The sequence below is a fragment of the Podarcis erhardii genome (assembly GCF_964252035.2).
Source record: "Podarcis erhardii genome assembly, chromosome: 12".
NCBI classification, from domain to species: domain Eukaryota; kingdom Metazoa; phylum Chordata; class Lepidosauria; order Squamata; family Lacertidae; genus Podarcis; species Podarcis erhardii.
This window is the reverse complement of record NC_138513.1, coordinates 37,153,123-37,179,536: the sequence shown is the minus strand read 5'-3', so window position 1 is coordinate 37,179,536 and position 26,414 is coordinate 37,153,123. Positions and strand designations below refer to the sequence as shown.

Here is a 26,414-nt window from a genome sequence, read left to right as displayed (position 1 = left end):
AGGGATGGTGCTAGGAATGGCTTTTGCCATTTTCTCTTGAATGGATTGTTAAAAGTTTGCTACCATGCCACAGGGTCTCTTGTTACTTCCCTCTGCTGGATGGAATGTGAAAATAGCTTTCTGATTTACTGATGGACAATTCAACTAACCCTCTCCATGCTTTGTTTTGAGAAAGTTCACTGTAGGCCCCTTTAATGACAGAATTGCAAGTTTTTAAAGAAGTTGAAGAAAATGTTTTAATAAATTGGGGGGGATCTACACACACACAAAGGGACGTGGGTGGCTCTGTGGGTTAAACCACAGAGCCTAGGACTTGCCGATCAGAACATCGGCGGTTCGAATCCCCGTGATGGAGTGAGCTCCCATTGCTTGGTTCCTGCTCCTGCCAACCTAGCAGTTCGAAAGCATGTCAAAGTGCAAGTAGATAAATAGGTACCACTCCAGCGGGAAGGTAAATGGCGTTTCCGTGCACTGCTCGGGTTCGCCAGAAGCGGCTTAGTCATGCTGGCCATGTGACGCGGAAGCTGTCTGCGGACAAACGCTGGCTCCCTCAGCCAATAAAGCGAGATGAGTGCCACAACCCCAGAGTCGGCCACGACTGGACCAAATGGTCAGGGGTCCCTTTACATTTACACACACACACACACACACGCACACCATCTCAGCAGTGCAAGAAATTCTCCAGGCATGTTTTGTGACTCGTGCAGGACCAATTGACTCGTGCAGTATAGAAATGAAATCAGCCATAATAATAATTCCCACCACGGGGGGGGGGGGGGGCACCTGGACATTGAATTGTGGTGACCAGGTTTATGGGGCCATTTGGCAATCAGCTTATATATCTTGAGTTTCTGCATCTGAGTGCCTTAGATAGCATCATATCGTTGACATCAGAGGAATCCCTGTGATTGTTCACTAATCTTACAGGTGACCATTGCTAACCATTGTTTTTAAAACGCACTTCTGGAGTGGCTTTTGTTCACCCACGTCTCCTTGGACCATCTCTCTTTCAGGTGCTGCACTTCTACTGTGACACTTGCTCTGTCCCCATCTGCCGGGAATGCAGCATGGGACGTCACGTGGGCCACAGTTTTATCTACCTCCAAGATGCTCTGCAGGACTCCAGAACTCTTACCATCCAGCTACTAGCCGATGCTCAACAGGGTCGCCAGGCCATTCAGGTAATGTACAGTCATACCTCATGTTACGTCCACTTCATGTTACGTTCTTTCAGGTTACGTCCTGCGGCGACCCGGAAATACCGGAAAGGGTTACTTCCTGGTTTGGCTGCTCGCACATGCGCAGAAGTGCAAAAGGACGTCATGCGCAGAAGCGGCGAATCGCAACCCGCATGTGCAGAGACGCGCCACTGTGGGTTGCACTGTTTTCATGTTGTGAACGGGCCTCTGGAACAGATCCCATTTGCAACCAGAGGTACCACTGTACAAGCTGCATGGCGGGCTGCAGATATTGTGGCTGTTCCTTGAAACCCAGCGGCCAATTTCTATAATCAACTGAAAGTAATAGTTGTCTAATCCAGAGGTTTTCAACCTTTTTGAGTCCACGGCTCCCTTAACCACCTACATTCTTTCTGCGGCACCCCTGTGGGGCTCAGGAGCCCAGTTACGTCACCCCTTGCCTGTAGAGCTGGCAGCCTCTCGCCCTTTTTCAAAGACCCTCCCTTGTGGAGTGGTCTCACAGCCTCCTCTCCTTTCCCTTCTCCTTGGGAGTCCTCCAGGCATCTGCTGCTGCAGCCTGTGGTCTCTGAGCTGCCCCCCTGCCCCAAAGAGAGGTGCCTCCTCACACTGCTCCACAGGGGCCTGGGACTTGTCTGCCCATTCCAGTGGTGTAGGGGTTGAGAGCGGTGGACTCATAATCTGGTGAACCGGGTTCGCTTCCCTGCTTCTCCACATGCAGCTGCTGGGTGACCTTGGGCTAGTCACACTTCTCTGAAGTCTCAGCCTCACTCACCTTACAGAGTGTTTGTTGTGGGGCAGGAAGGCAAAGGGAGATTGTGAGCCGCTTTAAGACTCCTTAGGGTAGTGATAAAGCAGGGTATCAAATCCAAACTCTTCTTCTTCTTCATTCCCAACAGCAAGGGCTGGTGGACTGGCTGGCTGGACTCCCTCATCCACTTGCTTGTTTACTCCAAGGCCACCTCAGCTCCTGGCAACCAGTACCCCCTGGCCAGCCCTAGAGGCACCCTTCGCTTGCGGAGCTTGTAGCCAGGGCTGCAGCATAACAGCTGTGCAAGCCATTCGGAGGAAGAGACGTGAGAAGGCATCAGAGGAGGGAGGGAAGGAAAGAAGGCCAGAGGCCAGTGTTGCCTAGGGCACCCCGGCCATCATTCAAAGCACCCCAGGGTGCCACGTCACACTGCTTGAAACCCACTGGGCTAATTACAGTGGTACCTCGGGTTACATACGCTTCAGGTTACATACGCTTCAGGTTACACACTCCACTAACCCAGAAATAGTGCTTCAGGTTAAGAACTTTGCTTCAGGATAAGAACAGAAATTGGGCTCCGGCGGTGCAGCAGCAGCTGGAGGCCCCATTAGCTAAAGTGGTGCTTCAGGTTAAGAACAGTTTCAGGTTAAGAACAGAGCTCCAGAACGAATTAAGTACTTAACCTGAGGTACCACTGTATTAGGGAAGAAGGGCTGAATATAAATAGAATAAAATAAAATAAATAAAATATAAAATAAAATAAGATTAAGGCCTCAAGGTCTGGTGTGCCATAACTTCTTTTCCATCTAAAAAAATGGCACAAAGCTTTATATTATGTTACAAGGTATGGGGAGTAGTGTTTCTGGTAACTCCTCTTTCTGCTATAAACTGATTCCACAAAACTAGTTAAACAGGTATAGCTCACCTCTCCAGAAACGCTTTCTTACTTTATATGGGTGGTATTGCTCTGGTTCTTCCATCTGGAATGCAAGGGGCAATATTTCCTAGATCTTTGGTATTCAAAGAAGCACTATAAATGACTTTGAATGATACGTACAAGTACTGTATTTCAAACTGTTTTCACAAGGAAAAGGCACTCTCACTAAATAGCACCACCTGGTGGCACTAGAGCTCATAAGAATCCATTTTTTAAATTCCTTTTTGCTGATTTAAAAGTTGTGGGGATGTGAAGGTTCCATTTTTTATCTTAAATGTAAGGGAGAGAAGACCTTTCCTTTAATTGTGGTGCTGCATTTTCAGAGAAGAATAGTTTAAAACAATGAATGGCATTAGCTTGCAGAAACCTAGTTGCAAATTATCGCAGCATCACTTGGGAAACCTCAAATGTTTATAAATTAAGCTTGATACTAAGTTCTGATATGCTAAACTATACGTAAAGGTAAAGGGACCCCTGACTATTAGGTCCAGTCGTGACCGACTCTGGGGTTGCGGCGCTCATCTCGCTTTATTGGCTGAGGGAGCCGGCATACAGCTTCCGGGTCATGTGGCCAGCATGACTAAGCCGCTTCTGGCGAACCAGAGCAGTGCACAGAAACGCCGTTTACCTTCCCGCTGGAGCAGTACCTATTTATCTACTTGCACTTGACATGCTTTTGAACTGCTAGGTTGGCAGGAGCAGGGACCGAGCAACAGGAGCTCACCCCATTGTGGGGATTTGAACCGCTGACCTTCTGATCGGCAAGTCCTAGGCTCTGTGGTTTAACCCACAGCACCACCTGCGTCCCTATGCTAAACTATGGTTTGGTACTATTTTGCTTCAACTAACCACAGTTAAGAGTAAACCAGAGTTTACCAAGTTTGAGTATAACAGGAAACTGTGCTGTGCTTTATTCAAAACTGAAGAAATAGGAGATGTTCTCAACTTCTTTCCCTCAAGTACTGAGGAAGTAGGGAGGGGGGAGGAATAAGTCTAAGGTTTGCCATTCCCAAATGCTCAGCTGGGCCAGTGAGTAGGCAGTTAGAGAAGAATCTGTGCATTCCCAATCCCGGAGAGGCCATGACAGCAGCTACTGTGTCAGTTCCTAGTGAGAGAAGTTATTTTAAGGCTTTATTTTCACTTGAGCAACCAGCCCATTGTATTCCATCGGCAACCTCTAACCTCAACATGAAATAAACATAAAAACTGGCCTGGGGGTTGATTTGCCCCCAATTCTGCGTGTTTTAATGTCTCTTGTCACATTGACTTGGTTTACACATGCAGCAGATGGATCGCTTAGCTGGTTAAGAGTGTGGTGCTGATAATGCCAAGGTTGCAGGTTTGATTCCCGTATGGATCATCTGCATATTCCTGCTCTGCAGGCGGCTGGACTTAGATGATCCTCGGCCTATAATTCTATTATTTATACCAGGGTTTGTGCCAGCAATGGAGGGGAAGATTTACACATTTAAACACTACCCTACATGCAGAGGTAAGGCATGCAAGGAAGAAGGTTAGCATGCCAAGGGAATGGTTCAGCCTAGCTTTCTACATGTCCTCCACTCCCCATGTAAAGCTCTCCAAAGTGAAGCCAGACTGGTGTCGACACTTGACATCTTTCAAGTGCAAGGTTAAGAATTTCCTCCTCTTCCAGACATTTGATAGAATATGATCTGGTTGGGTCTTATGTTGGTGTGCTTGTAGGTAAGGTTTTGCTTTTCCTGCAAAGGCTGCTATTTAATGTGTTTGATTTGTTGCTAAATTGCTGACAGTTTTTAAGCAATTCTGTATGGTTTTTAAATGTTATTGCGAGTCTCCTAGAAGCTGCCCTTTATTATCAGACATTCATTCATTTACTGTGCAAGGCAACATTTAAACATGTGCCTTCTTGCTTTTCATCTTGACGTGGTATGCACAGGAAACCTCTTGCTGCATTTATCAGTGATGGTGCCTGTACAGTGGTACCTCGGGTTACATATGCTTCAGGTTACAGATGCTTCAGGTTACAGACTCTGCTAACCCAGAAATATTACCTCAGGTTAAGAACTTTGCTTCAGGATGAGAACAGAAATCGTGCAGCAGCGGCGCGGTGGCAGCAGGAGGCCCCATTAGCTAAAGTGCTGCTTCAGGTTAAGAACAGTTTCAGGTTAACAACGGCTCTCCAGAACGAATTAAGTACTTAACCCAATGTACCACTGTATTTTAAAAACAGGCTAGAGCAGGGGTGCCCAAACTTTTTTCAAAGAGGGCCAGATTTGAAGAAGTGAACATGCGCGAGGGTGAGCTTTTTTTAGGATTGAAGTTGTTGAGCATTTTTGACAATTTTACCCCAAAGTTGTTGAGCTTTTTTCCTGCCACGGGGCCTGGATTAGACCCCTGAAGTGGACTTTGGACATGCCTGGGCTAGAGGGAAAGAGATCTGCCACGTTGGTTGCAAGTGGCCAGCCCTTTGTACTTATAGCAGCAGCACTGCTGCTAGTCGCTGTATATCAATGAGGAGACTTCAGGGGGAAGGGATCTGAAAAAGGCTTCTTGGAAAACCCCATAACTCTCCTCCTGATGGAGCCTTTTAAAAGAAAGCCTTGATCCTTGGAATGGTGGAGGTGCATTTTCTGCTTCACTTTTGCGACAAAGGCCAGCGCTTAGTTGCTCAATGGGCCCTCTGGATAAGAGAAATGAAACGAACATGCGGAATTTCCATTTTTGTAAAGAAACATCTGCGAGGGGGAAGAGCAAACCGAATGCTGCTGCTGGAGGCTTAAGCGCCAACTCTCTGCAACTGGGAAGTTTTCATGGAGAGATCTTATCTCTCTCTTTTGTTGCAAAACTACAGCTATCTCAATGTAAATAGATATGTTGCTGCCCCAATAAATCACTCTCTTTGGAAAAAAATTCTCCCCTTAAACAATAGAAGCCCCAAGGGTATGAACTTGTAGGTTTTCAACCCTTTCCCCCCCTCAGGTGAATTCTACTTATCTACCTTTGTTAATCATGCCTTGCTCGTAAATCTAAAGCTTAAATTTATAATAATCAAAGGAACAAATGTCAGCGTAGCTGCATCTTCAGCAGTAGGGTTGGTAGTAAAGTGACTAGGGCTAATTTCCCCGGCATCAGGCTTAGAGTGTGAATGTTCAAATTAGTGCTAGTACCTAATTAACCTGAAACCACCAATCACTTCTTATAAGGTTAATATTAGATGCCTGACTTAACAATGCACTATATAAGCACACGGTTTGCTTGCTGTGCTGTGAGCCACCCAGAGTGGCTGCGGAAACCCAGCTAGATGGGCGGAGTATAAATAATAAAATTATTATTATTGCTTTATTATTGTCTCTTTTGGATGGGGGGGGCAGCGGGAGGCAAACATTGCACTGAGCTCTGCTCTCTTTCTTGCTTAAGTTTAGTGCACTTGGAGCATTGCTGAGTGATGGCTATTACTTGGGGAGGGGGACAACAACCAACTGTTTATATCAGGGGTCAGCAAACTTTTCCAGCAGGGGGCCGGTCCACTGTCCCTCAGACCTTGCGGGGGGCCAGACTATATTTTGAAAAAAATAATGAACGAATTCCTATGCAGCACAAATAACCCAGAGATGCATTTTAAATAAAATGACACATTCTACTCATGTAAAAACAAACTGATTCCCGGACCATCCACGGGTCAAATTTAGAAGGCGATTTGGCCGGATCCAGCCCCCGGGCCTTAGTTTGCCTACCCATGGTTTATATCCTGTCTTTTCTACCAAAGAGCTTATGGTCCTCCTCTCTTTCTTTTATCTTCACAACAGCCCTGTGGAGTAGGCTAGGCTGAGAAGTAATGACTGGACCAAGGTCACCCAGAGAGAGTTTCATGTCTGGGTGCGGATTTGAACCCAGGTCTCTCCCCCAGCCCTATTCTGGCACCCGAACCACTCTACTGGTTTTCAAATCACTTCTGAAAATGAAGGAAGGAAAAGTGCATGATGTCCAGGAGATGAAGAAGCCTGCCATTTGTCAAAATGATGGTGGTCTTGTAAGCCGATGTAGTATTGGGCTAGGGGTGTTCCCTAAGAAATATTGAAGAGCCAATTCTCAATTTTAAACAGCTTGCTGCTATTGAGTTGGAGGGTGAGGAGGAGTAGGATGACAGCAGGAGATAGAGGGCTGCAAGACATGTTAAAGCCTGGGTCTAAAAAACCCACTGAATTAGACTAATGGTGCCCTATTTGCACTCCCTCTCCTTTCTACAATGCCTTTTAAAAAATTTGAAAAGTGAAGAAGAATCTACAAACATCCCAAAGAAATGAAACTTTCGGGTTTTGACAGTGTGCTTTCTATTAGCTTCTTGCTGACGGATCGTGTGTAGCTGCTTGCTGTGTGTGTGCTGAATTGGAGAGAGCTAGCCTGGCCCCAGTCATGGGTAGAAGCTCCCTCCCTCTTCCACTGAAAAACCTGATGGTTATCTTGGTCAAGTCTTGAACACACTAACCTTGAACTTTTTGCCCCATGCTGTGGGAATTGGTGATGTATTGGTCACTTTCTGCTTCAGTTCTAGAAGAGTTGTATTGCATGAGAAATCCACCGTGTGCTACAGTTGAATCACATTGACTTAAAGGTTTTTTTCTTTTTCTTTCTCTCCCTCTTGCTTTTTAGCTCAGCATTGAGCAGGCCCAAGCTGTAGCAGAACAAGTTGAGATGAAGGCAAAAATGGTACAATCTGAAGTGAAAGCAGTGACATCTAGACACAAGAAGGCCCTAGAAGAAAGGGAGTGTGAGCTGCTGTGGAAGGTAAAAAAGAAAGAAAAAAGACATAGGGCTTGCCATCTGGTTCATGAACCACAATGGCACACTTTATTGCCCCTTGACAAATGGGACGGGGCATTCCCTGCTGATCTGTCTCTTGTTTAAACAGCTGGTTCTCTTGTTTGTCTTCACATGTGTTATGGTTACCCATCTATAAAAGGAACAAGAAAAAAAAGTTCTGTGAAAGAGTAGCTGAATTCAGACAAAGTACCAAACTATGGTGCCATGCCAACATTGCTGGACTACAGGTTCCATCATTCCTGAGCATTGCCTGTGCTTGCTGGGGCTTATGGGAGTTGTAGTCCAAAGCAACTTCTGGAGGGGCACCATGTTGCCTGCACCTGTATTAAACATAGGTTAGTATTGCAGGAATGATGCTAGCCTTGCCCTGGTGAATGAGCTGATCTACTTCTCTTCTGTCATCCAAATCTTGGCAAACTCTGACTGATCTCAACTGTTCATGGAAACCAGCCAGCTGCATAAACCGTAGTTTGACGTTGTCTTGTTTCCAGTCACAGTAATTCAGATGCAACTCTGATTTGTTAAGGTTTGGATGACCCAGCAAGTTGTGGCTAATTTCAGATGGAAGTGAAACTTTCTGAACTCTGTGCTGAAGGAGGAGAGGACCTGGGACAAGCTGTGTTTGTTCATGCAAAGCTAAACTATGGTTTTAATATTCCCTCTGAACCAGCCTATTCCCTGCTAGACCAAACTGGCTATCATCCAGTCCTTGATAAGTTAAACACGGGAAGTATATAGAGCTATAACCCGCCCGCCCCCAAATGTGAAATGTACTTTAGTTTTTACAGCAAATTCTGAACGCTACAAAGCCATGTATTCTTGCCACAGACAAACTACTTCACTGTTCTTTGAGTGTGAAACCCTGTGTAATTAACTTTCCTTTTAAGCCCCTTGTGTGGCTTGTAAAGAAAACTAGCAGGGCTGGAAAATTTAAAAAAAATCTATTTTGGACTATCATTTTAGGCTGTATCAGGGGAATCTACTTGGACCTCAGGTTATGGGTGCCCAGTGTGTGTGACGTTATGACACCACAGTTTCACATCTGCCACCCCTGCCTCGGAACTTGAATTCTGGTGGCACCAGACGTCAGGTTCCGAGGTCTCGCAAGGCCTCAGACGGCATCTCCGACGTGTCTCGAGGCCTCAGATATGACTTCTGGTGCTTCAAGAGGCTGAGCACCCACAACAAACTTTTTGTGGGTGTTCAGGCACCCAGAGCCCCCTCTAGTTGGCGCCCCTGGGCTGTATATAGGTGATTTTCCTGATTATAGTGACTTCAGGCAGGTAGGAGGGTAATTTTACCCCAACCCAACTTTAGAATGTCTTACTCTTTCCCTAAATGCATAGCATGCTAGGTATATCTTTGTGGTAACATATCTAACATGTTACGTCTTAACTGGGGCAACATCTAATATGTTGCCCCAGTTAAGATGTTACACATAATAGGCATAAATGTAATCTGAGAGTGGGCCCATCTCGTCCTTTTCTCTCAAGTACCTGAGCTTTCACATCTACATGAGGGGGTAGTTTTAATGGGACAATAGATATTTTTGAGTGTCTGGGGGCGGGAATGCCACAAACATTCAGCAACTCCCTAAATAACATTTTCCTCACTGTCATGCCTACCATTATTGCAGTGAAAGAGATGATTTCTGTTAACTGAGGTGCATTTGTCAACACATAAGAATTCTGTTTCTCTTTAATATCTTAAATACACAGCTCAAGCTGCCAACAGCATTTTTATGACATCCTAGAGACAAAGGGTGCATAATTGTGTGTTTTGGGGGGGGCATAGCTAGCTGGAAAACAAAATGGCAGCCTTGGAGCAGCCCTAGATCTATTTGAGCAGAAATTCGACATGCTTTCTAACAAACTTGTCAGATACTTCTCAAACAGCGTACGAATTGTGTCTCTGTGTTACCTTCGTTTTAGGTGGAGAAAATCCGCCAAGTGAAAGCCAAGTCCCTTTACCTGCAGGTTGAGAAACTGCGTCAGAATCTAAACAAGTTGGACAACACCATCAGCGCAGTGCAGCAGGTCCTTGAGGAAGGTCGGAGCATGGATATCCTCCTGGCTCGCGACCGGATGCTCGCTCAGGTGCAGGAGCTGAAGAACGTCCGAGGCTTCCTGCAGCCCCAAGAGGACGACAGGGTCATGTTCACTCCTCCTGATCAGGCATTGTATATGGCCATCAAGTCTATGGGGTTTGTCAGCAGCGGGGCCTTCGCTCCTCTGACCAAAGCCACTGGAGAAGGTCTCAAGCGTGCACTGCAGGGCAAAGTGGCCTCTTTCACAGTGATCGGCTATGACCACGACGGGGAGACGCGTCTTTCTGGGGGAGACATGATCTCTGCCGTGGTCATGGGGCCCGATGGAAATCTCTTTGGGGCAGATATTAGCGACCAGCAGAACGGAACCTATCTCGTCAATTACAGGCCGCAGATGGAAGGGGAGCACCTGATTTCGGTCATGATGTGCAACCAGCACATAGAAAACAGCCCGTTCAAAGTCACCGTCAAGTCAGGGCGCAGCTATGTTGGCATCGGGCTCCCAGGGCTCTGTTTTGCCAGCGAGGGGGATAGCGAGGGCAAGCTGTGCCGCCCCTGGGGCGTCAGCGTAGATAAGGAAGGCTACATCATTGTCGCCGACCGCAGCAACAACCGCATCCAGGTCTTTAAGCCTTGCGGCGCCTTCCACCACAAGTTTGGCACCTTGGGCTCCAGGCCCGGCCAGTTTGACAGGCCTGCCGGCGTGGCCTCCGACTCCTCGCGGCGGATTGTCGTGGCCGACAAGGACAATCATCGCATCCAGATCTTCACCTTTGATGGCCAGTTCATTCTGAAGTTCGGGGAGAAAGGAACCAAGAACGGGCAGTTCAATTACCCGTGGGATGTAGCGGTGAACTCCGAGGGCAAAATCCTGGTGTCCGACACGAGGAACCATCGGGTTCAGCTCTTTGGGCCTGACGGAGTGTTCCTGAACAAGTACGGTTTTGAAGGGGCACTCTGGAAGCACTTTGATTCCCCAAGAGGAGTGACGTTCAATCACGAAGGCCACCTGGTCGTGACGGATTTCAACAATCACCGTCTCCTGGTCATACACCCCGACTGTCAGTCGGCCCGCTTCCTTGGCTCCGAAGGCACAAGCAACGGCCAGTTTCTGCGCCCACAAGGTGTGGCCGTGGACCAGGAAGGCCGAATCATTGTGGCAGATTCCAGGAACCACCGCGTGCAGATATTTGAGCCAAATGGCAGCTTTTTATGCAAATTTGGCACTCAGGGAAGTGGCTTTGGTCAGATGGACCGTCCTTCAGGTATAACAGTCACCCCAGATGGCATGATTGTTGTGGTTGACTTTGGAAACAATCGCATACTCGTCTTCTGATCTGTCTTTAATCTATACTTAAGAAGAAAACTGTCTCAGGGAAAATCCTTTTAAGAAAACACACAAACACACACACACAAATTTCAACGTTAGTTTCAAACCTACCTCATCTTTAATTTTTTTTATAGATGAATGTACTTTTATCTACCTCATTATATTTGTGTTCCTTTTACCTCCACAGTATACACAGTGCAGCATAAAATTAAACTACTACTTCTTCCCACCCCCCACCCCTGGATGTGGGGGCATTCATGGTTTCGTGCACGCTAGCTGGTTTGGGCAGCAAATCCTGTAGACTCTGCCGAAACGGCACACGCTCTCATCTTTAAAAAGAAGAAAGAAAGAAAATTGGTAGTTTTTAGGTATTTTTAATTTTGTTGTTCTGACCATACTGTGGGGAGTTCTTTTATTTTATGGCGGCGGTGAAGGGGTCCTGTTTTTAGATGCTGCTGCAGCAGAGAACTTGTTCCTTGTTCTCCTTTATTTTCGTTTTAATACCTCAGTGCATTTGACATACTGTTCAGCGTTAAAAGAGTTGTCGTTTCCAAAAGGCTTTGGTCTTTTTTTGGCAAGTGGCATGGGGTTCCCTGGGCCAGGGCGGGAAGCCCAGGTGGTTCTTCATTGGTATTTGCTGTTTTGCATGTATTATTATTTTTTTGTAAAAGAAAAATGCAGTAACCCCACAACACAAAAGGAAGCTGCTTAGGAAAATGCACAAGGCGTTATGAATATGTTTAGCTTCTCTTTATTTGGTGGCTTTGGACACGGGTCCAAAGGCGCAGGTGGTAAATGTCCTCCCTGTATGTGGAACCTCTGGGAGCAGCCCTCCTTTCCCTCCTCACTGCTGGGCAAGCTGCTCTCCAAACTTGGAAATGTTGAGAAGTTTTACCTCCAAGGCAGCATGAGGAGGTGCTGCCTGGGTGTGCGGGTGCTTGTGTGTGGGGGAAGCCTCGAGAGAAAGTGGCTTCTGTCAAAATCTCTGGATCATAGTTTTGGTGCCACTTATTCTCGAAAGGTGCGCGAGGGCTTTCTTTTGACCGTGTGTTTCTCTCATAGCCTTCCTCTCCCCCGCCCCCATTCTTTATAAAAAGATATATTTTTGTCTGTGCGCTCTCTTTCTCTCTCTCTAGATTTAGACATAGCTCTCTGTTACAATACACATGGAAAGGCAATGAGCTTGGGCCGAATGTTGTGTTTTGAAGGCATGCGCTGGAAGAATTTACTTTTTTAGAAACCAAGCCTAGTTTGTGCCTCTAGACATTTATAATTGTTCAGATATAAACAACAGAACTTTGGAGATTCAGGGTGTTTCAGTCGCACCTGGGTGAAGGAAAAGAGACTGTAGTAACGAAATCTGAGCTTTTCATAAAGCTCCCCTTCTTGGAAATTCATCTTGCCAGGACTCCCATGTAGCGCCCTCTCTCAGGGACAAGATAGTGTACAGAAAGAGAACCACCCTAAAACCTACCTCATTTGTTCCAGCGCCAAAGAATGCCATGTGAAATGGGGTGCAGTATCTTAAACCAAAACTACGAGTTCCTTGAAATTAATCAGCCACAGAATTTAGCACTGAGAGAGGTGAGATTCTTAGACTTCTCCAATAAGCTCCAGATTTTAGGTTTAGTACCGAACCATAGGAATGCAATTCCTCCATGTGGTCCTGTTAAATTTTCCAGTTCTCACCTTAACACTGTAATTCCTCTATACAGATATTTGGGAGGAAACCTCATTGGCCACCGTGGGGCTTACTCTTGAGCAAGTGTGTGGTGGGATTGTAGCTATTCCCTTTGCTAAGGTTATCTCAGGAGACATATCTGTCCTGTTTCGTTTGTGTCTCGACTAGAATCCTAGTTGGAAATCCAAAATATTAATAAGGTGGATGTTTCTGGCATAGTGACGAGACTTTGTAGTTTTTTTGTATCTATCCTTCGTTATTACTGAGGAAGAAATAAGTTGTACTGATGTCACATGAAGGCTGAAATGTGGTCCAGTTAATGTATACGAATGCTCTACCATATGCCCATTATTGGCAATTAAAAAAAAAAAAAATCTAGGGATTTCAGTACTAACAAAGATGTTGTGAGTTGCACTTTGCGTATTTTCTTAGAAACTAACTTTTAGAAACAGGAAGCTTGAGTTTTGTCTTTCCATTGAACCGCAGCCCACAAAATGTAGAAAACTTGCATCCCTTCCCCCAGCAAATTTGGGTGGTCCAGGAAAAATATAGAATTGGTGAGTGTCTGAACTCTAATGTTTCTAATAGGTTTAATCAGGTTAGTTCGAAACATTGCCTTTCCTTTTAGCCAATACCAGCATCTCTGAAGAGAGTGCATCAAAGCCTGTTAGGATACTGGGTTGTTTTTTCAAAAGAGAGCTGTGATAGTTTAAAGTGGGAAACTGTTCTCTACAGTCACTGAGAACCATCGCATCCTTGGCAGTGAAATTCACTTTGGGTTCTCATTCCCTCCCCTCCTCGTTTGTAGTGGGCCTGATGTTGTGACGTCTGAGGATGTCCACACACTACGTAGCTGGTTAGTTGCAAAGCATAGTTTAGTGGAGATGGGGGCATGGACTAAGCAATCTGTCAGTGGCATTGTAACCACAACTGTACATTTTGTGCCACCTCTTCAAGAATCCCTTGCATCATGCTTGGAAGGTTTTCTGCCCCCTCTGTGTACACCAAAATACCATGTTTTCGTCTGGAAAAGGGTAATCTGTGTGCTTTTAATAGAAGACTTGCCATTTAACTGCTCATCACAGTACGTCAGAAATTGTTGTCTAAATTGGAGGTGTGTTGGTTCCATGCAGTGTTGCTGGAGACTTGATTTCGTGCTTCACATGAGGCCGGCGTATGACGTTCGAAGGCATTGCAGATTAGATCATTTTACTTGGGACTCAAGTTGAGAAGTAAGGTTAGCCTTCCTGATCTAGCTACCAAAGATAACTGGTTAAAAAGCTTTAATTATAGAGTTGGCAGAATCCCGTGTGTGTGTGTCTGTAAGGCAAGCGTTTGTCTTCCTTCTATTGATGTTACCCTATTTGCTTTTGGATGGGCTTCTCTTAAAATAAGCTACTTTTTTGTTGAGTAAAAGTTCTCTGTGCTGTGCCATCCCATTTTGCTGTGTAAAACTGTTAGGTAGCGGAATAGTGTTTTGAGCTTTGTGACTTTTGTATGTTATTTGCTGCACAAGCTTGGAGAAGCCAGAAATCTCTTTACTTGTAGGAAAGAAATGGTGTGTCGTTCTTCCATAAATACACTACTTCTACTGGTGGATCGAGATATCCGCAGTTTGGCACACAGAAAACCGGGGTGGGGTGGGGGGAAGCATCTGATAAACACGTTCAGCTTGCATATCGAAATGTTTTATTTTTAAAATGCTGCTGTTTGGCTACCCTGAGTGACTCCTGTCAGTAACTGCAGTTGGTGTAGTGCTAAGCACATGTTACCTCACCTAAAGTATTAGTGTACTTCTGACATAGGAGTGTTTATAACGCTATGAAGCTAAGTAGTGTAATAATACAGGAAACATTTAATGCCAACATAAAATGCCCCTTAGGGGTTTGGGTTTTTATTGGGTATATAAGTGACAGGATTTAAACTCCATCTGTTTGCATGTTCATGGGCTTTATACAGCAACCCAGACACAGGACTCAAGTACAAAGCAGAACTACCAAAAAGTGCGTAAGCTACAAGCTACAAACATGTGCTTTGTATAAGTCTTCTGAGCTAATAAACCTGGTTTAGGCAAAATATGTTTTTTAAATGCTTTCTAAATTTTGTGCACTAAACACTTGAATTTGAGCTGTTATAAATTGCAACTCCCCCCCCCCGTCCCAAATGCATTCTCCATCAAATTATCGCTACGCTCCTGATTAAGCTTTATGAATCAAATATTCTGCTAAATAGTCTTTTTAGTTGATGCTGAAAGCCCAGTAGGAAGTCATGGTGCTGAGCAGCAGTACTTCAGGTGGCAAACTTTGGTACCCTTAAGTATAACTTATTTGGGGAAACCATCAAAGGAATACTATAAGTGGAGGTTGCCATGGAGACCTAAAATATATTAAAAATATGTTCTCCCTAAACCTAATGAGATCTGGGATCAAGGGGGACATTTCCTTATGGCATTGCAAGAGATTGGTGTGGCCTGTTTTAGTTAGTTAAGCCAATATTAATTTATTAAAGAGGAGAGGTCTCTGCTTGATTTTAGCCATATCTCAAGATTTCTTTTGAAGATCAGGAGATTCCTATGTTTAGTTCTGATTTAAATTAAGAAGTGCCAAAGCATTTTTGTGTGGAGTTGTGTTTTGTGTGTGTGGTTTGTTGTTTTTTACGTAAGTATATCCAAAGGTGCCAAAAGGTAATAGGGTATTAAAAAGTAAGAAAAGATGATGTTTAGACATACACACAGTTTGGACTGTGTAAAAAGTTAACACTGGTACTTGCGTTAGACAAACACTGTTTTTGGTCCTTGAGTCCTCAGGAAACCAGCAGAACCCAGTTTGCTGTGGTACTAGATGCCTAAAAAAGTAGAATTTAAAGTTCTACCTCACTTTGATGAAAGAAGCACAGTATCTACCTCAAATTTAGCACCAGAATGTCATAGAAGAAAATGGTTTTCCAACACGAGGAGAAAAGGGATTGACCACAAATAGCATTAAACCAGGGTGGTACAACCCCCACCCCACCTCGATGGCCACACTTAAAAGTATAAGAGACACTTTGGAAATCTCAGGCAAACAAACCGATAACCCTTCGCCATTAACTGGTCTTTATAAGTCACAATCCCTCCCCATCTTTCAGTATTAAGACACAGTGGACTGGTCAGTAAATTGGGTCTTGCATAGTTCTTGTGATTACAGGTCTCTCTGCTAGAGGGAAAAACTCTGTTTGCTGATATCTACTGGTTAGTTTGTTAGAAAACAATCTTGTGGAGACCTGATACACCTGCCAGGAAAACTCTCATTATCCGTTGAGAATGTAGGAAAGGAAGTAATATTCTCCTACATTTCAAAATGATAATATGTGACAGGACGGGAATGAGATTGTGGGTTATTCTGTTAATTTTTGGAGCAGGACATTTTGGCAGTGTTAAGATGCTCACACCAAAAGTAGTTTAGACTGGACTGTCTCTTCCATTGTTTTCCATATTTAACAGCAAAGCTAGAATAGAAGCACACGATGGATTGCTGTGATTGTATCTCCTAAATTTTTGCCTCCTCCTCTGTCTTTCTTATAAGTGGGATTGGAGAAATGAGACTTGGATAATGACTCCAGTGGGTACAGACCACCACTAGAGATCATGCTATGTTGACCTTGGTAAGATTGGGATGGTATTGGTTCTCTTCTCCCCCCCCCCCTTCCCCATCATTGTTTAACCAGTAATGGTTCTTCAGGAAGAATTTTTTTTTTAATAAAGAAAGCTTTGTTGTACCTGCATGGTCTTAGACCTCTTCAATGATTGTATCAACGTACAAACTCAGGTTGCCTTTTAATTTTGTTTGTAGCTCCTTTGTCAAGAGAGCTTTGGTGACTGAATGTTAAGTGTATGTAGTAGAATAGTTGGCGTTCTTTAAGCCGCCAAACTAGAAAAATTCTTTTGTAGCGTTACAGAATATTTCTCAAGTCTATGTAGATTCTTTCCCAGGGAGAGCTTCTTGGTTTTAGTCTCTTCCCCTTATGACATTTTTTAAAAATAGTTAATGTGCGCAAAGTCACCCAAGCTTGTGGGGGGTGACTCTTCTTACTGTATGTGATATTTTCTTGTATTGTGCCTCACCTGTTGTGCATCTATTTAGATGGTGGTACATTTCTAAACAGTTAAGGCACTGGTCCTTGATAAAAAAGCATGTCCAGTTTTTTTTCTATGCCTAAACACAAAGTGGGTGGTCTAAGACCAAAGAGAATGGGGGGGTCACACACCCTCTGCAGACTAAATTCTTCCATTGGCTATATAGTACAACTTGATCTTTGTGAATCAAAGTTGCTCAATCAAGAAATTTAATTTTAGGACAGTCCTATGATCCCTTTAAAAGGCACCCCAGGGTCCATAGGATAGAGATTTCACTCTCAGCTCGAGAAGGAGGCCTTACCTTTGAATTGCAAACCCTTCTGTTGTGGGTGCAAAAACCACTGGTGCTATTACATACTGTGGGTGGCTTTGGACACATGGGATTCAACACCCCCCCTCCCCGAATGAGAGCAGGGAAGTACACCAGTCCTAGAGCCGGTTGCTTTTTAGTAAATCTCTGCTGTCCACTTCCAGGTAAGCAGCCTAGCTAAAGTCCCACAATACAAATATGGGCATTGTGTATAGCTTGGTTTGGTCGAGACAATTATTCCCTTCCTTCAGCTGAAGCCCTGTATCTTTTTAAGATTCGGTCAGCTGGTGTTCTGAACTCCAAAGTTGCAGAGCACAGCAGAACAGGTGAGGCACAAGCTTTGTTTAAACGGGCTAAAAAAATAAAGTTAGAACTTGCGTGTTTTTAATGGAGGCTTCTGAATGTATCTTTGTGGTCCGTGGAGAAGGCTGAAGGATGTAGCAAGGGGACAATGTATCAGCTACTGGCAGCCTTAAAACAAAGTCATTCTCTCTCTGGACTTTAAAATGTTTCTATGCAGTTTATTTTATTTTTGTTTAATCAAATAAATGTGAGTTTCACTTCAATTGTGGTTTGTCTTCCATTTCTCCCTACCCCCCTTTTAAATGACTGTATACCAAAAACCATCAGCCCTCTAACTCCAAGAAATTCATATGGACTCAACGCTGGAAAACAGGTTAGCCTATTACTTGCTACCTCTTGCTAACAGCCTACTCTTGAAGAACTGATGTTTTTCTTCCAGTTAATGTGCTTTAATGCATCCTCTATAGGAAAAGCCCTGCACTTCTATGATGGAAAGTGTTTTACCAGCAGACACCCCAGTGTGGTGGGGTATTCAGCTAGCTGCAGGTACAGTTTGGTCATACCATCACTTAATCCTCCTGAATGCAACAAGGCAATGCATAACAGAGCAGATCTGTGTGGGCTAAGACCATATATACAAGGTAAACCCTACTGAGGCATGCAACAAAAGCATGAAAAGGTGTATTTCATACCTCCTAAGTAGATGGGGGGGGGGAGGTCAAAAGGGCTACTCTATGCATACAGTGCAGCCAAATCATTTGAGATATGTATGTTTGCTCTGTATCTTTTAATTATACAGCATCACAAGTGCCAAGCCAGGCAACTGACAAGCAGAACGAATGCTGGAGAAAGGGATAAAATGAATCTACAGTATGATTTTTTGTTTGTTTTAATTAATAATTCAAACCAACACACTTCAGAACATCATATGCAGTACCACAAATGTTTATATATATAATTACAAAATTTCCAAGTGGTCCCCTAAAAGGGCCAATTTTCACCACAGCTTCTTCACTTCCTCTGAGCAGAGGTGAATGCAGGCATTTGAATAGGCTGGACCAGGTGTGTTGGCTGAAACACAGGCTTCTTCCGCATCTCAGAGAGCATTTTCACTGTAGGAAGAAGCTGGTTTCTTTTGATGATCTGCAGTGCCAGCTGTGTGTTTCCTAGAAAACAATTTCAGACTTAAAATATAGATTTTTGTGTTACTCTATAAATAGCAGCCTTCCACAGAGTTAGGGGAGCGAGTGCCAAAAACAACCCTCCCTTTTCCACAGACGAGCCTTTCTGTCAGGCGAATATAATCCAAGGTGCTCGGGCTGTGGTAGGGGTTCTGAAAGTCACACTACTCCTAAACCTTATGGCTTCATGTGGAAGAAAGTCTGTAAAACATCTCAAGAAATAGCAATGTACATTCAGGAAGAACTTACCATTCTGAAGTTCAAGGTATACAGCCAGCAAGATGGCCTCGGGTGGGATCTCTTTCGGATGAATCAGTGAGGCAGCCTTGCACCAAAATAAAAACATAAAAAAGAGTTGAATTAATGTATGAAAGAAAGCCCTCCACTTTAGACTGTGCCTTAAATTATTGCAAATGCACAAAAACTTCGCTAGAGGCAGTGGCTTTCTGTCTTCTGAACAAAGCATTGCTTTGTCATTTGGGAAACAAAGGATTTTTCCAACTTTTAATCAAAAATCCCTGGTGCCGATTCCTTTTTGTAAGTGTTGTTTTTCCACCCATCGCAGGTTAACGTTTGGTTACCATGGGTGAGAAAACCTTGTGCTTCGACAAGGAAAACTATCAGAACAACTTGTGGGACCAGTTAGTTGTATTTGGGTGGTTTCCCCTAGTGAAAAGGCCACAAGACTCACCTGGTGCAGACACTTCCGTGCTTTGTCATACTCGCTTCTCAAGCAGTAGGCGCTTCCAAGGTTGAACAGCATCATGGTCCGTGCAGATGTGACAGAACTGGGGTAACATTGTGGGGTTTGCTTGCCAGCTTAAAAAAGATGCAAAAACACATTTGTCAAATTTAAGATCATTCGCAATTACCAGTGGCCAATGGCCCAGTCTGCACATGGCTTAGCACAAATGCCTGAGCTCCTGGCTAGGAGATCACAACCTGGTCTACCCTAGTTGTTCTGCTGCAACACTGAGGGAAGCCGTGGCTTGATTTAGCTTAGTGTGTCATCCAAAATGAGACTCATGAATTAGCTGTCACAGATAAACCATAAACCACAGGGGAAAAAAACCTTTGTGTTATATATAACTGCCGAGAGCTAAACCTCAAGTCTGGGTTTGGATAATAAGTTGCAGCACAGCAGAACTATTGGGGAGAAGTAAAACAGATACAATCTCCTTCACTGGAGCCTGTGTGCTTACACTTTTGGGGGAAGCCCACATTGGCTTACCATGTAACTAACTAAAAATAATGCTTAGTGTATCAAGTGCAGCTTTAAACTTAAGCTAGAAATGGGCATATGCATCTCCAAATTTTTACAACCACTTGTCTGGGGAGCTTCTATTACCAACAGCTCCAAGATGCATATTTACAATGCAGAAAGGAAAATTGTGTTTGCACACCAGTGTCCCATCAGTATTTTCAGCAGCAGAGTGTCAAAGCCATTTCCTTTGGTATGGAGTTTGGATCACTTGCTTGTACCAGCTGGAGCTACTCTGCTCTGAAAACATGCAATATATAATAAAGGCCGGAAGGAGGAAGGTGGTTATATGGTGAGCTAATGGAGGCATGGTTTCTCCTTTGTGGCAGAGCTGAATTTATGATGAACTTCCCATTATTATTACAAGCCTTCCCACGAGTCATATGCCCTGAGTGACGGTTCCCATGGTTTTAATTTAAAAGTAGCTCCTTAACTGGAATAAAAGATCTCTAGGCTAAAATATGTAACAAATCAGGTGATGCCAGAAATAAAAAGGGAGCCCTAGGAAGGGTTCCCCTCTAACTCTTCTACGAAATGTACTTCTTAGGTACAACAGCTGCTTTATTAGGTAAGGGACTTAAGCAGCGATGTTGACGGGTTCATGCAACACACTGCAGAAAGGACACGAGCATTTACTGGATTTATAGCTCACCCTGCTCCTCAGTAAAGGAAGCACAGAGACAAAGTTTTTTATCCAGTCTTGCACTTAAGGCATAATTTCACATATGTAATTACACAAGAGTAAACAGGGAGGTGAGTACTTACAGGATTCCATTGCTTCATTTTCTCCTTTCTCAGATCCTGCGGAGAATACAAGCAGGAACGCATCGTTTAGTGAAATCAACATTTCAACACAACATATGCTTTAAGGCAAGCAACAATTTAAAGATCATTCATGACCCCCATTCCAGTCAATCTGGTTATGTTCGGGAATATTTCATCAACATTCAGTGCAAATATGACGAATACAGATACAGGCATACTTGGAAATCTGTTTTTGCATTCCACATGTATTTTGCATTGCATACAATGTTAAAGCATAGCTGGGGATTCCAAGAGTTCACAGCCCAAATTGAAGTTAACAATATTAAGATTAGAGAAAAAGGAAGCAGCATTCTAGGGGCACTTAAACTGAAATAGATTCTAGGAACTTTGCAAGCGGCTATGGCCTTTATAACAGTGCATTAAAATGTAGAGCTGTTACAAGTTACAGCAGGAAGGCAGCTGAAAGCATGACCGGTTCTAATCAAGTATGGACTCATTAACCTTGATCCTGCTCGTTTGAAGAAATCCCCAGGGACACATCAGTGACATTCTCCGGGTTCAAGTGAGTAATGGCATCAGAGATTCTGTCTAGAGAGATGAGAGCCTCTGCAGCATACAAATGCCCAAGGAACCTGCAGAAAGCAAGAGCGCGCACAGTTGCAAAGGTCAATCTGGCAACAAGTCACATCAAGCTACTGCGTGGATATCTCTCTCTGAGTGACTGCCCTACTGCAACTAAGAAACCCCACATTAAAAATTAAGTATAAGAGGATACTTGTATAAAATAGTAATTGTTTGGACCATTTGGAGCTGGAGGTGCCTAATTCCAGCTCTCGCAACTTCCAAAGCCATTCCGTACTCCTTTGAATCTGAAGGGGCAAGAAGACAAAACTGAAGGGATTGAGAACCTCTTTCATCAATTTAGTATTCTAGTAATAGAAGGTAAAGGTACCCCTGCCCATACGGGCCAGTCGTGTCCAACTCTAGGGTTGCGTGCTCATCTCGCTCTAGAGGCCGTGAGCCGGCACCGTCCGAAGACACCTCCGGGTCACGTGGCCAGCGTGACGAAGCTGCAGCTGGCGAGCCAGCACCAGCACAGCACACGGAAACGCCATTTACCTTCCCGCTTTAAAGCTGTACCTATTTATCTACTTGCACTTAGAGGTGCTTTCGAACTGCTAGGTGGGCAGGAGCTGGGACTGAATGACGGGAGCTCACCCCGCCGCGGGGTTTCGAACCGCCGACCATACGATTGGCAAGTCCTAGGCACTGAGGTTTTACCCACAGCGCCACCCGCGTATATTATATATATTACAGTAATATACAGAACTGCAAAACATCTTCAAAGCCAGGTGTAAATATAAATTGTCTCTCGCTTTATCATGTGATGGTCTATTTTTTCCACTGATCAGGGGAGGAGGAGAATTTTGGGGGGGGGGCACTTCATAGATGAAAAGAATCCCAACTATCATGTGAGCAGTTATGGCATAACTTGAGGTCATACATGCCTACACACTATATACAAAAACTAAATGTAAAAGAAATTGACCAGGGCAAGCTTACTTAAGGGATCCTGACAGTTTGGGCTGCTGGAGAAGTTTGTCTGCATGATTCAAAGCCATAAGGTTGTCCCCCAGGGCCAGGGCCACATAAGCACTGCAAGCAAGTATTGAACACCTAGAAAACAAAAATAGAAACACACATAGAAAGTTGATACATGCAGAAAATCCACACAAGCAGACCTTTGGCTGAATGACACCCTTTATCCTATTATAAATGGGGGTGGTGGTTTGTTGTTGTTCTTATGTATTTTGTGTTTTTAATTTGTATTTTTATGCTGTGAACTGCCCATGAAGGGTGGTATACAAATTTAATAAATAAACTTAAGAGAACTTTAAAGAGGAAAGGTAGACTGCCTTATCGCATAAAATAAAGCTGTTACATACTTTACTATGTGCACTAAAGGAAAATATTGAAAACAAGCTTTTTCAGCATCTCTAAAAAGAACAATGGGTTCTGCGCAATTGGCACTCATGGCACCTCAGCAGAAATGCTTTTTTGGCATTGCTGTCCCTCCAGCCTCTCAATAAAGCACAAGTAGGTCCTGAAATTCTTTCCCTGAAATTCGAGCCAAGCATTCCACAGCTTCAAACAAAAGGCCCGCATCAGGATGTCAGTATTAGGTCAGGCTTTTACAGCTTGTAATTCCACCCCTCCCTCCCTTCTTAACACAGCACTTTGGGATATTTTCCACTTCACAAAGCAGAGTTCAAGGCAGGCTCTCCTGGCTTCAGGGCAGGAGGCGGCTTTGCTTGCCTTGCTACAAGAACAGATCCAACTCTGTTGCATGGCAGAAAGGAGAAGGAGTGAGTGGATCGTCTTGGACAGATCTGGTGTTTTGGAGCTGCAAGAGGAGTCCATTAAACTCTCTAGCCAGTAGGTGGGCTATTACGGCTGCAGCCTTCTGGCAACTGTCAAGCCCACTTTTGGTTCAGCAGTAAGCCATGTTAATTCATGGCAGGGCCTGGGGTTCCTTTATGCCTGTGTCCCAGGAGGCATGCCCTTTAATTACACACAAGCAGGGTAAGAAATCGCTCTGCTGCTTCCTCCCCATTTCCTCTGTTCCATGCCCAGATGTCACATCAAATCCCAACACACAGGGGGAAAAGCTTGCCAAGGAAAGCAGGCATCCTTTCAAGCCCAAAATCTTACTTTGCTTTTTAAAAAATCCATTTGCAGTTGCAACTGTTAGGGTGGTGCTGTGTATCAAGGGCAGTCAAATAACACTGATGCTATCTTATTTGTATGGGGAAGCGCTGCTTCTTAACCAAGCTGGCTATAAAGGCTCGTAGCTAATTGATGCAAAAGAGATCATGCTCACATTTTCCAGTATATAAGCAAGGCTTTGATGTCTACAGACATTCTGAAATCCATTTGCACTGCTGTGAATAGTCACTTTTCCTCTTCCCCCTCTCCTGCTGCTGCAGCACTACCAGTAACCAAGTCATGTGTTCATGTTACATCGGAACATGGGCTCATGCTTATCACGAGTTGGTTTTTGCTTACTGCTGGTTTGGAGATGGACACAAACCACGAGCCTGAGCTGGGATGTAATGCTAAGCCCAACCAAACTGTGGCTTAGCTCCTGGTACCACAGCAGCAGGAACAGGGTTTTTTTTTGGGGGGGTAAGCAACCCCCATTTCTCTCTATACACTACTAGCACATTGCTCATTCATGCCCAGGTGTAACTAGGCTTAATGTTGCATGCTAATGCAACCAAGAGAATATGCTTATAGGCAACTTGAACTCAAGTAGCTTGCCTCCAGCTTACAATATTGTTCCAAACACTGTCAAGGCTGCCAACTAACTACTCAGACAATCTGCAGCTAAACCCACAGAAATATAAACTGTCCCCAACCCCACTCTAGAATTTTGACACATCTCCACAGACTGCCTTTACTGACTCTGTATTCTTGAGCTTCTTTTCCTCCCTTTTGTCTGAAAAAGCTTTTTTAAAAAAAGAAAAAGCTGCCTTTTTATATCAACCAGCCTGTTCAGTTTTCTTACAAGATCTATTAGTCCACAAAGTTTAGTCACTCTCATCTACACAATGAATTAAGCCTGCACCACATGAAAGTTATCAATGTACCGTATTTTTCGCTCTATAAGATGCACCAGACCACAAGACGCACCTAGTTTTTGGAGGAGGAAAACAAGAAAAAAAATATTCTGAATCATAGAAGCCAGAACAGCAAGAGGGATCGTTGTGCAGTGAAAGCAGCAATCCCTCTTGCTATTCTGGCTTCTGGGATAGCTGCGCAGCCTGCATTCGCTCCATCAGATGCACACACATTTCCCCTTACTTTTTAGGAGGGAAAAAGTGAGTCTTATAGAGCAAACAATACAGTAATTGATCACTAAGAAGTAACACTTTGTTTCACTGTGGTACAACTTTAAATGCAGAAGGTACCTAAAACAAATGAATGGCACCCCCAAGCTGGCAATTTTCTGCACAAGACTGAAAGTGAATTAAGTTTAGTTGTGAATTTGAAGTGACTTGGCAGGGGGAGGGGGAAACAGTTTTATCATAAAGCTTTGAAACCAAGCTGCAATTTTCCTTAGAAGTATTCTTTTCTGGCAATTACCAGGATCAAAACCAAAGGGGCAAAATGCTTTAATACTTCAACGTGACCTGAACTCCTCAAATTCACAGTTCTAATGCCTTTGCAGTTCTACAGTGTTTTCTATGATTCCACATGCAGCTGGGCAGAGACTATGAGCTCTAGAAATTTGGAAGTAGTCTCCAATAAAGCACAAGGAATGGTTGCCACAGGGGCAGCGATTGCAGGAGGAAGGGAGGGACTAAGAAAGCCCAGTGTACTAGGATTAAGAAACTTTTCCAGCAAGGGAATCTTTACAGTTGCTATACTTCAGCATGACTGGCAGCTGTTAAAAGATATAAAGCAAAGAATTGGCACCCTTTACTATGCATCAAAACTTTGCAGGAGCCTAAACGGGTACTTGGGACGCGGGTGGCGCTGTGGTCTAAACCACAGAGCCTAGGGCTTGCTGATCAGAAGGTTGGTGGTTCGAATCCCCGTGACGGAGTGAGCTCCCGTTGCTCGGTCCCTGCTCCTGCCAACCTAGCAGTTCGAAAACACATCAAAGTGCAAGTAGATAAATAGGTACCGCTCCGGTGGGAAGGTAAACGGCATTTCTGTGTGCTGCTCTGGTTCACCAGAAGTGGCTTAGTCATGCTGGCCACATGACCCGGAAAAACTGTTTGGCTCCCTCAGCCAGTAAAGCGGGATGAGCACCACAACCCCAGAGTCATTCGCGACTGGAGCTAACAGTCAGGGATCCCTTTACCTTTAAAGGGGTACTTTTGGATTACAGTCCTAATCTGAAACACTTTTCATGACCCATATTCCCTCCCCGAAACAAATGTGCTTTCGAAATACTAGAGAAGATCAAAACGGAACTCCCAAGTGTAAGTGATGCCTAATAATAATGTATAATTTGCAAGCAATACTGCTTACAAAGGATGAGACCAGGTGAAACAATTTGCAGGAGTTTACTACCAGCCACCCCTCCAAGGACACTTGCTGAGGACAGAGACTAGGAGAAGTATGGGACAGACAGGTGAGCCACTAAGCTGGGTTCAAGATATGGAACAAGAGAATCCATTAACACTGGGACTGCTGCTACTCTGCCATTACAGGTTTTTATGTATGGCCATGACAACCAAAAATTCTGTATAGAATTTTTAACATGCTGACAACATCAACTGAAGGCAAAATTTGGTTCACAGGTCACGTTTAGATAAAACTCCTTTCTGCCAAAGCTCCATCCCACAGTAGCCAAGGACATGGATAGTCTGCATGAGTGATAAAATTATTATTTCCCATGAAACAACAACACACTTATACTCCCAGTCACCTTGTGCAGAAGATTAAAAAAAGTGAGACATAAGGAAAAAATGGAGGGAGCCTAACTATCTGGAGCTAGCCTTACAGAAGCTAAAATCAATGTTTCTCTTCCCTCCTGTCATGCTTCCCACTCCCCGCCCCCCCTTTCTGCTAGGAGTACAATCATTTTTGTTATAATGACAGGATTTTCTTGACAGGCTGTCAAGTTTCATCAATTGAGAACAACAGTGGATTGTGAAAGATTATTTCCCTTCCTTTACAGCACAAGAAATGTCAAATGTGAGATTGTTTTCACAGCCTTGGCA

The 26,414-nt window shown here is 44.2% G+C and overlaps 2 protein-coding genes across 5 annotated transcripts in view; one reads left to right on the top strand and one right to left on the bottom strand.

Annotated features, from left to right (window-relative positions):
• TRIM71 (tripartite motif containing 71) overlaps positions 1–17,735 on the top strand; it is a 51,582-nt gene extending 33,847 nt beyond the window's left edge. Inside the window, exons 2-4 of the mRNA XM_081882007.1 lie at positions 1,014–1,181; positions 7,517–7,651; positions 9,619–17,735. Coding sequence (XP_081738133.1) covers positions 1,014–1,181; positions 7,517–7,651; positions 9,619–11,070 — 1,755 coding nt within the window. The 3' untranslated portion in view covers positions 11,071–17,735. The remainder of the gene's footprint in view (positions 1–1,013; positions 1,182–7,516; positions 7,652–9,618) is intronic.
• A 477-nt stretch (positions 17,736–18,212) lies between these two features.
• Positions 18,213–26,414, bottom strand: part of CNOT10 (CCR4-NOT transcription complex subunit 10) — a 42,026-nt gene continuing 33,824 nt past the window's right edge. The window contains exons 14-19 of one of the 4 annotated variants that reach the window (XM_081882043.1): positions 22,243–22,356; positions 21,181–21,311; positions 20,680–20,715; positions 19,345–19,472; positions 18,903–18,978; positions 18,213–18,638 (exon numbers count right to left, since the gene is read on the bottom strand). In XM_081882043.1, coding sequence (XP_081738169.1) covers positions 18,484–18,638; positions 18,903–18,978; positions 19,345–19,472; positions 20,680–20,715; positions 21,181–21,311; positions 22,243–22,356 — 640 coding nt within the window. In that variant the 3' untranslated portion in view covers positions 18,213–18,483. The remainder of the gene's footprint in view (positions 18,639–18,902; positions 18,979–19,344; positions 19,473–20,679; positions 20,716–21,180; positions 21,312–22,242; positions 22,357–26,414) is intronic. The other 3 variants (XM_081882044.1, XM_081882046.1, XM_081882045.1) reach the window with 3 other exon arrangements.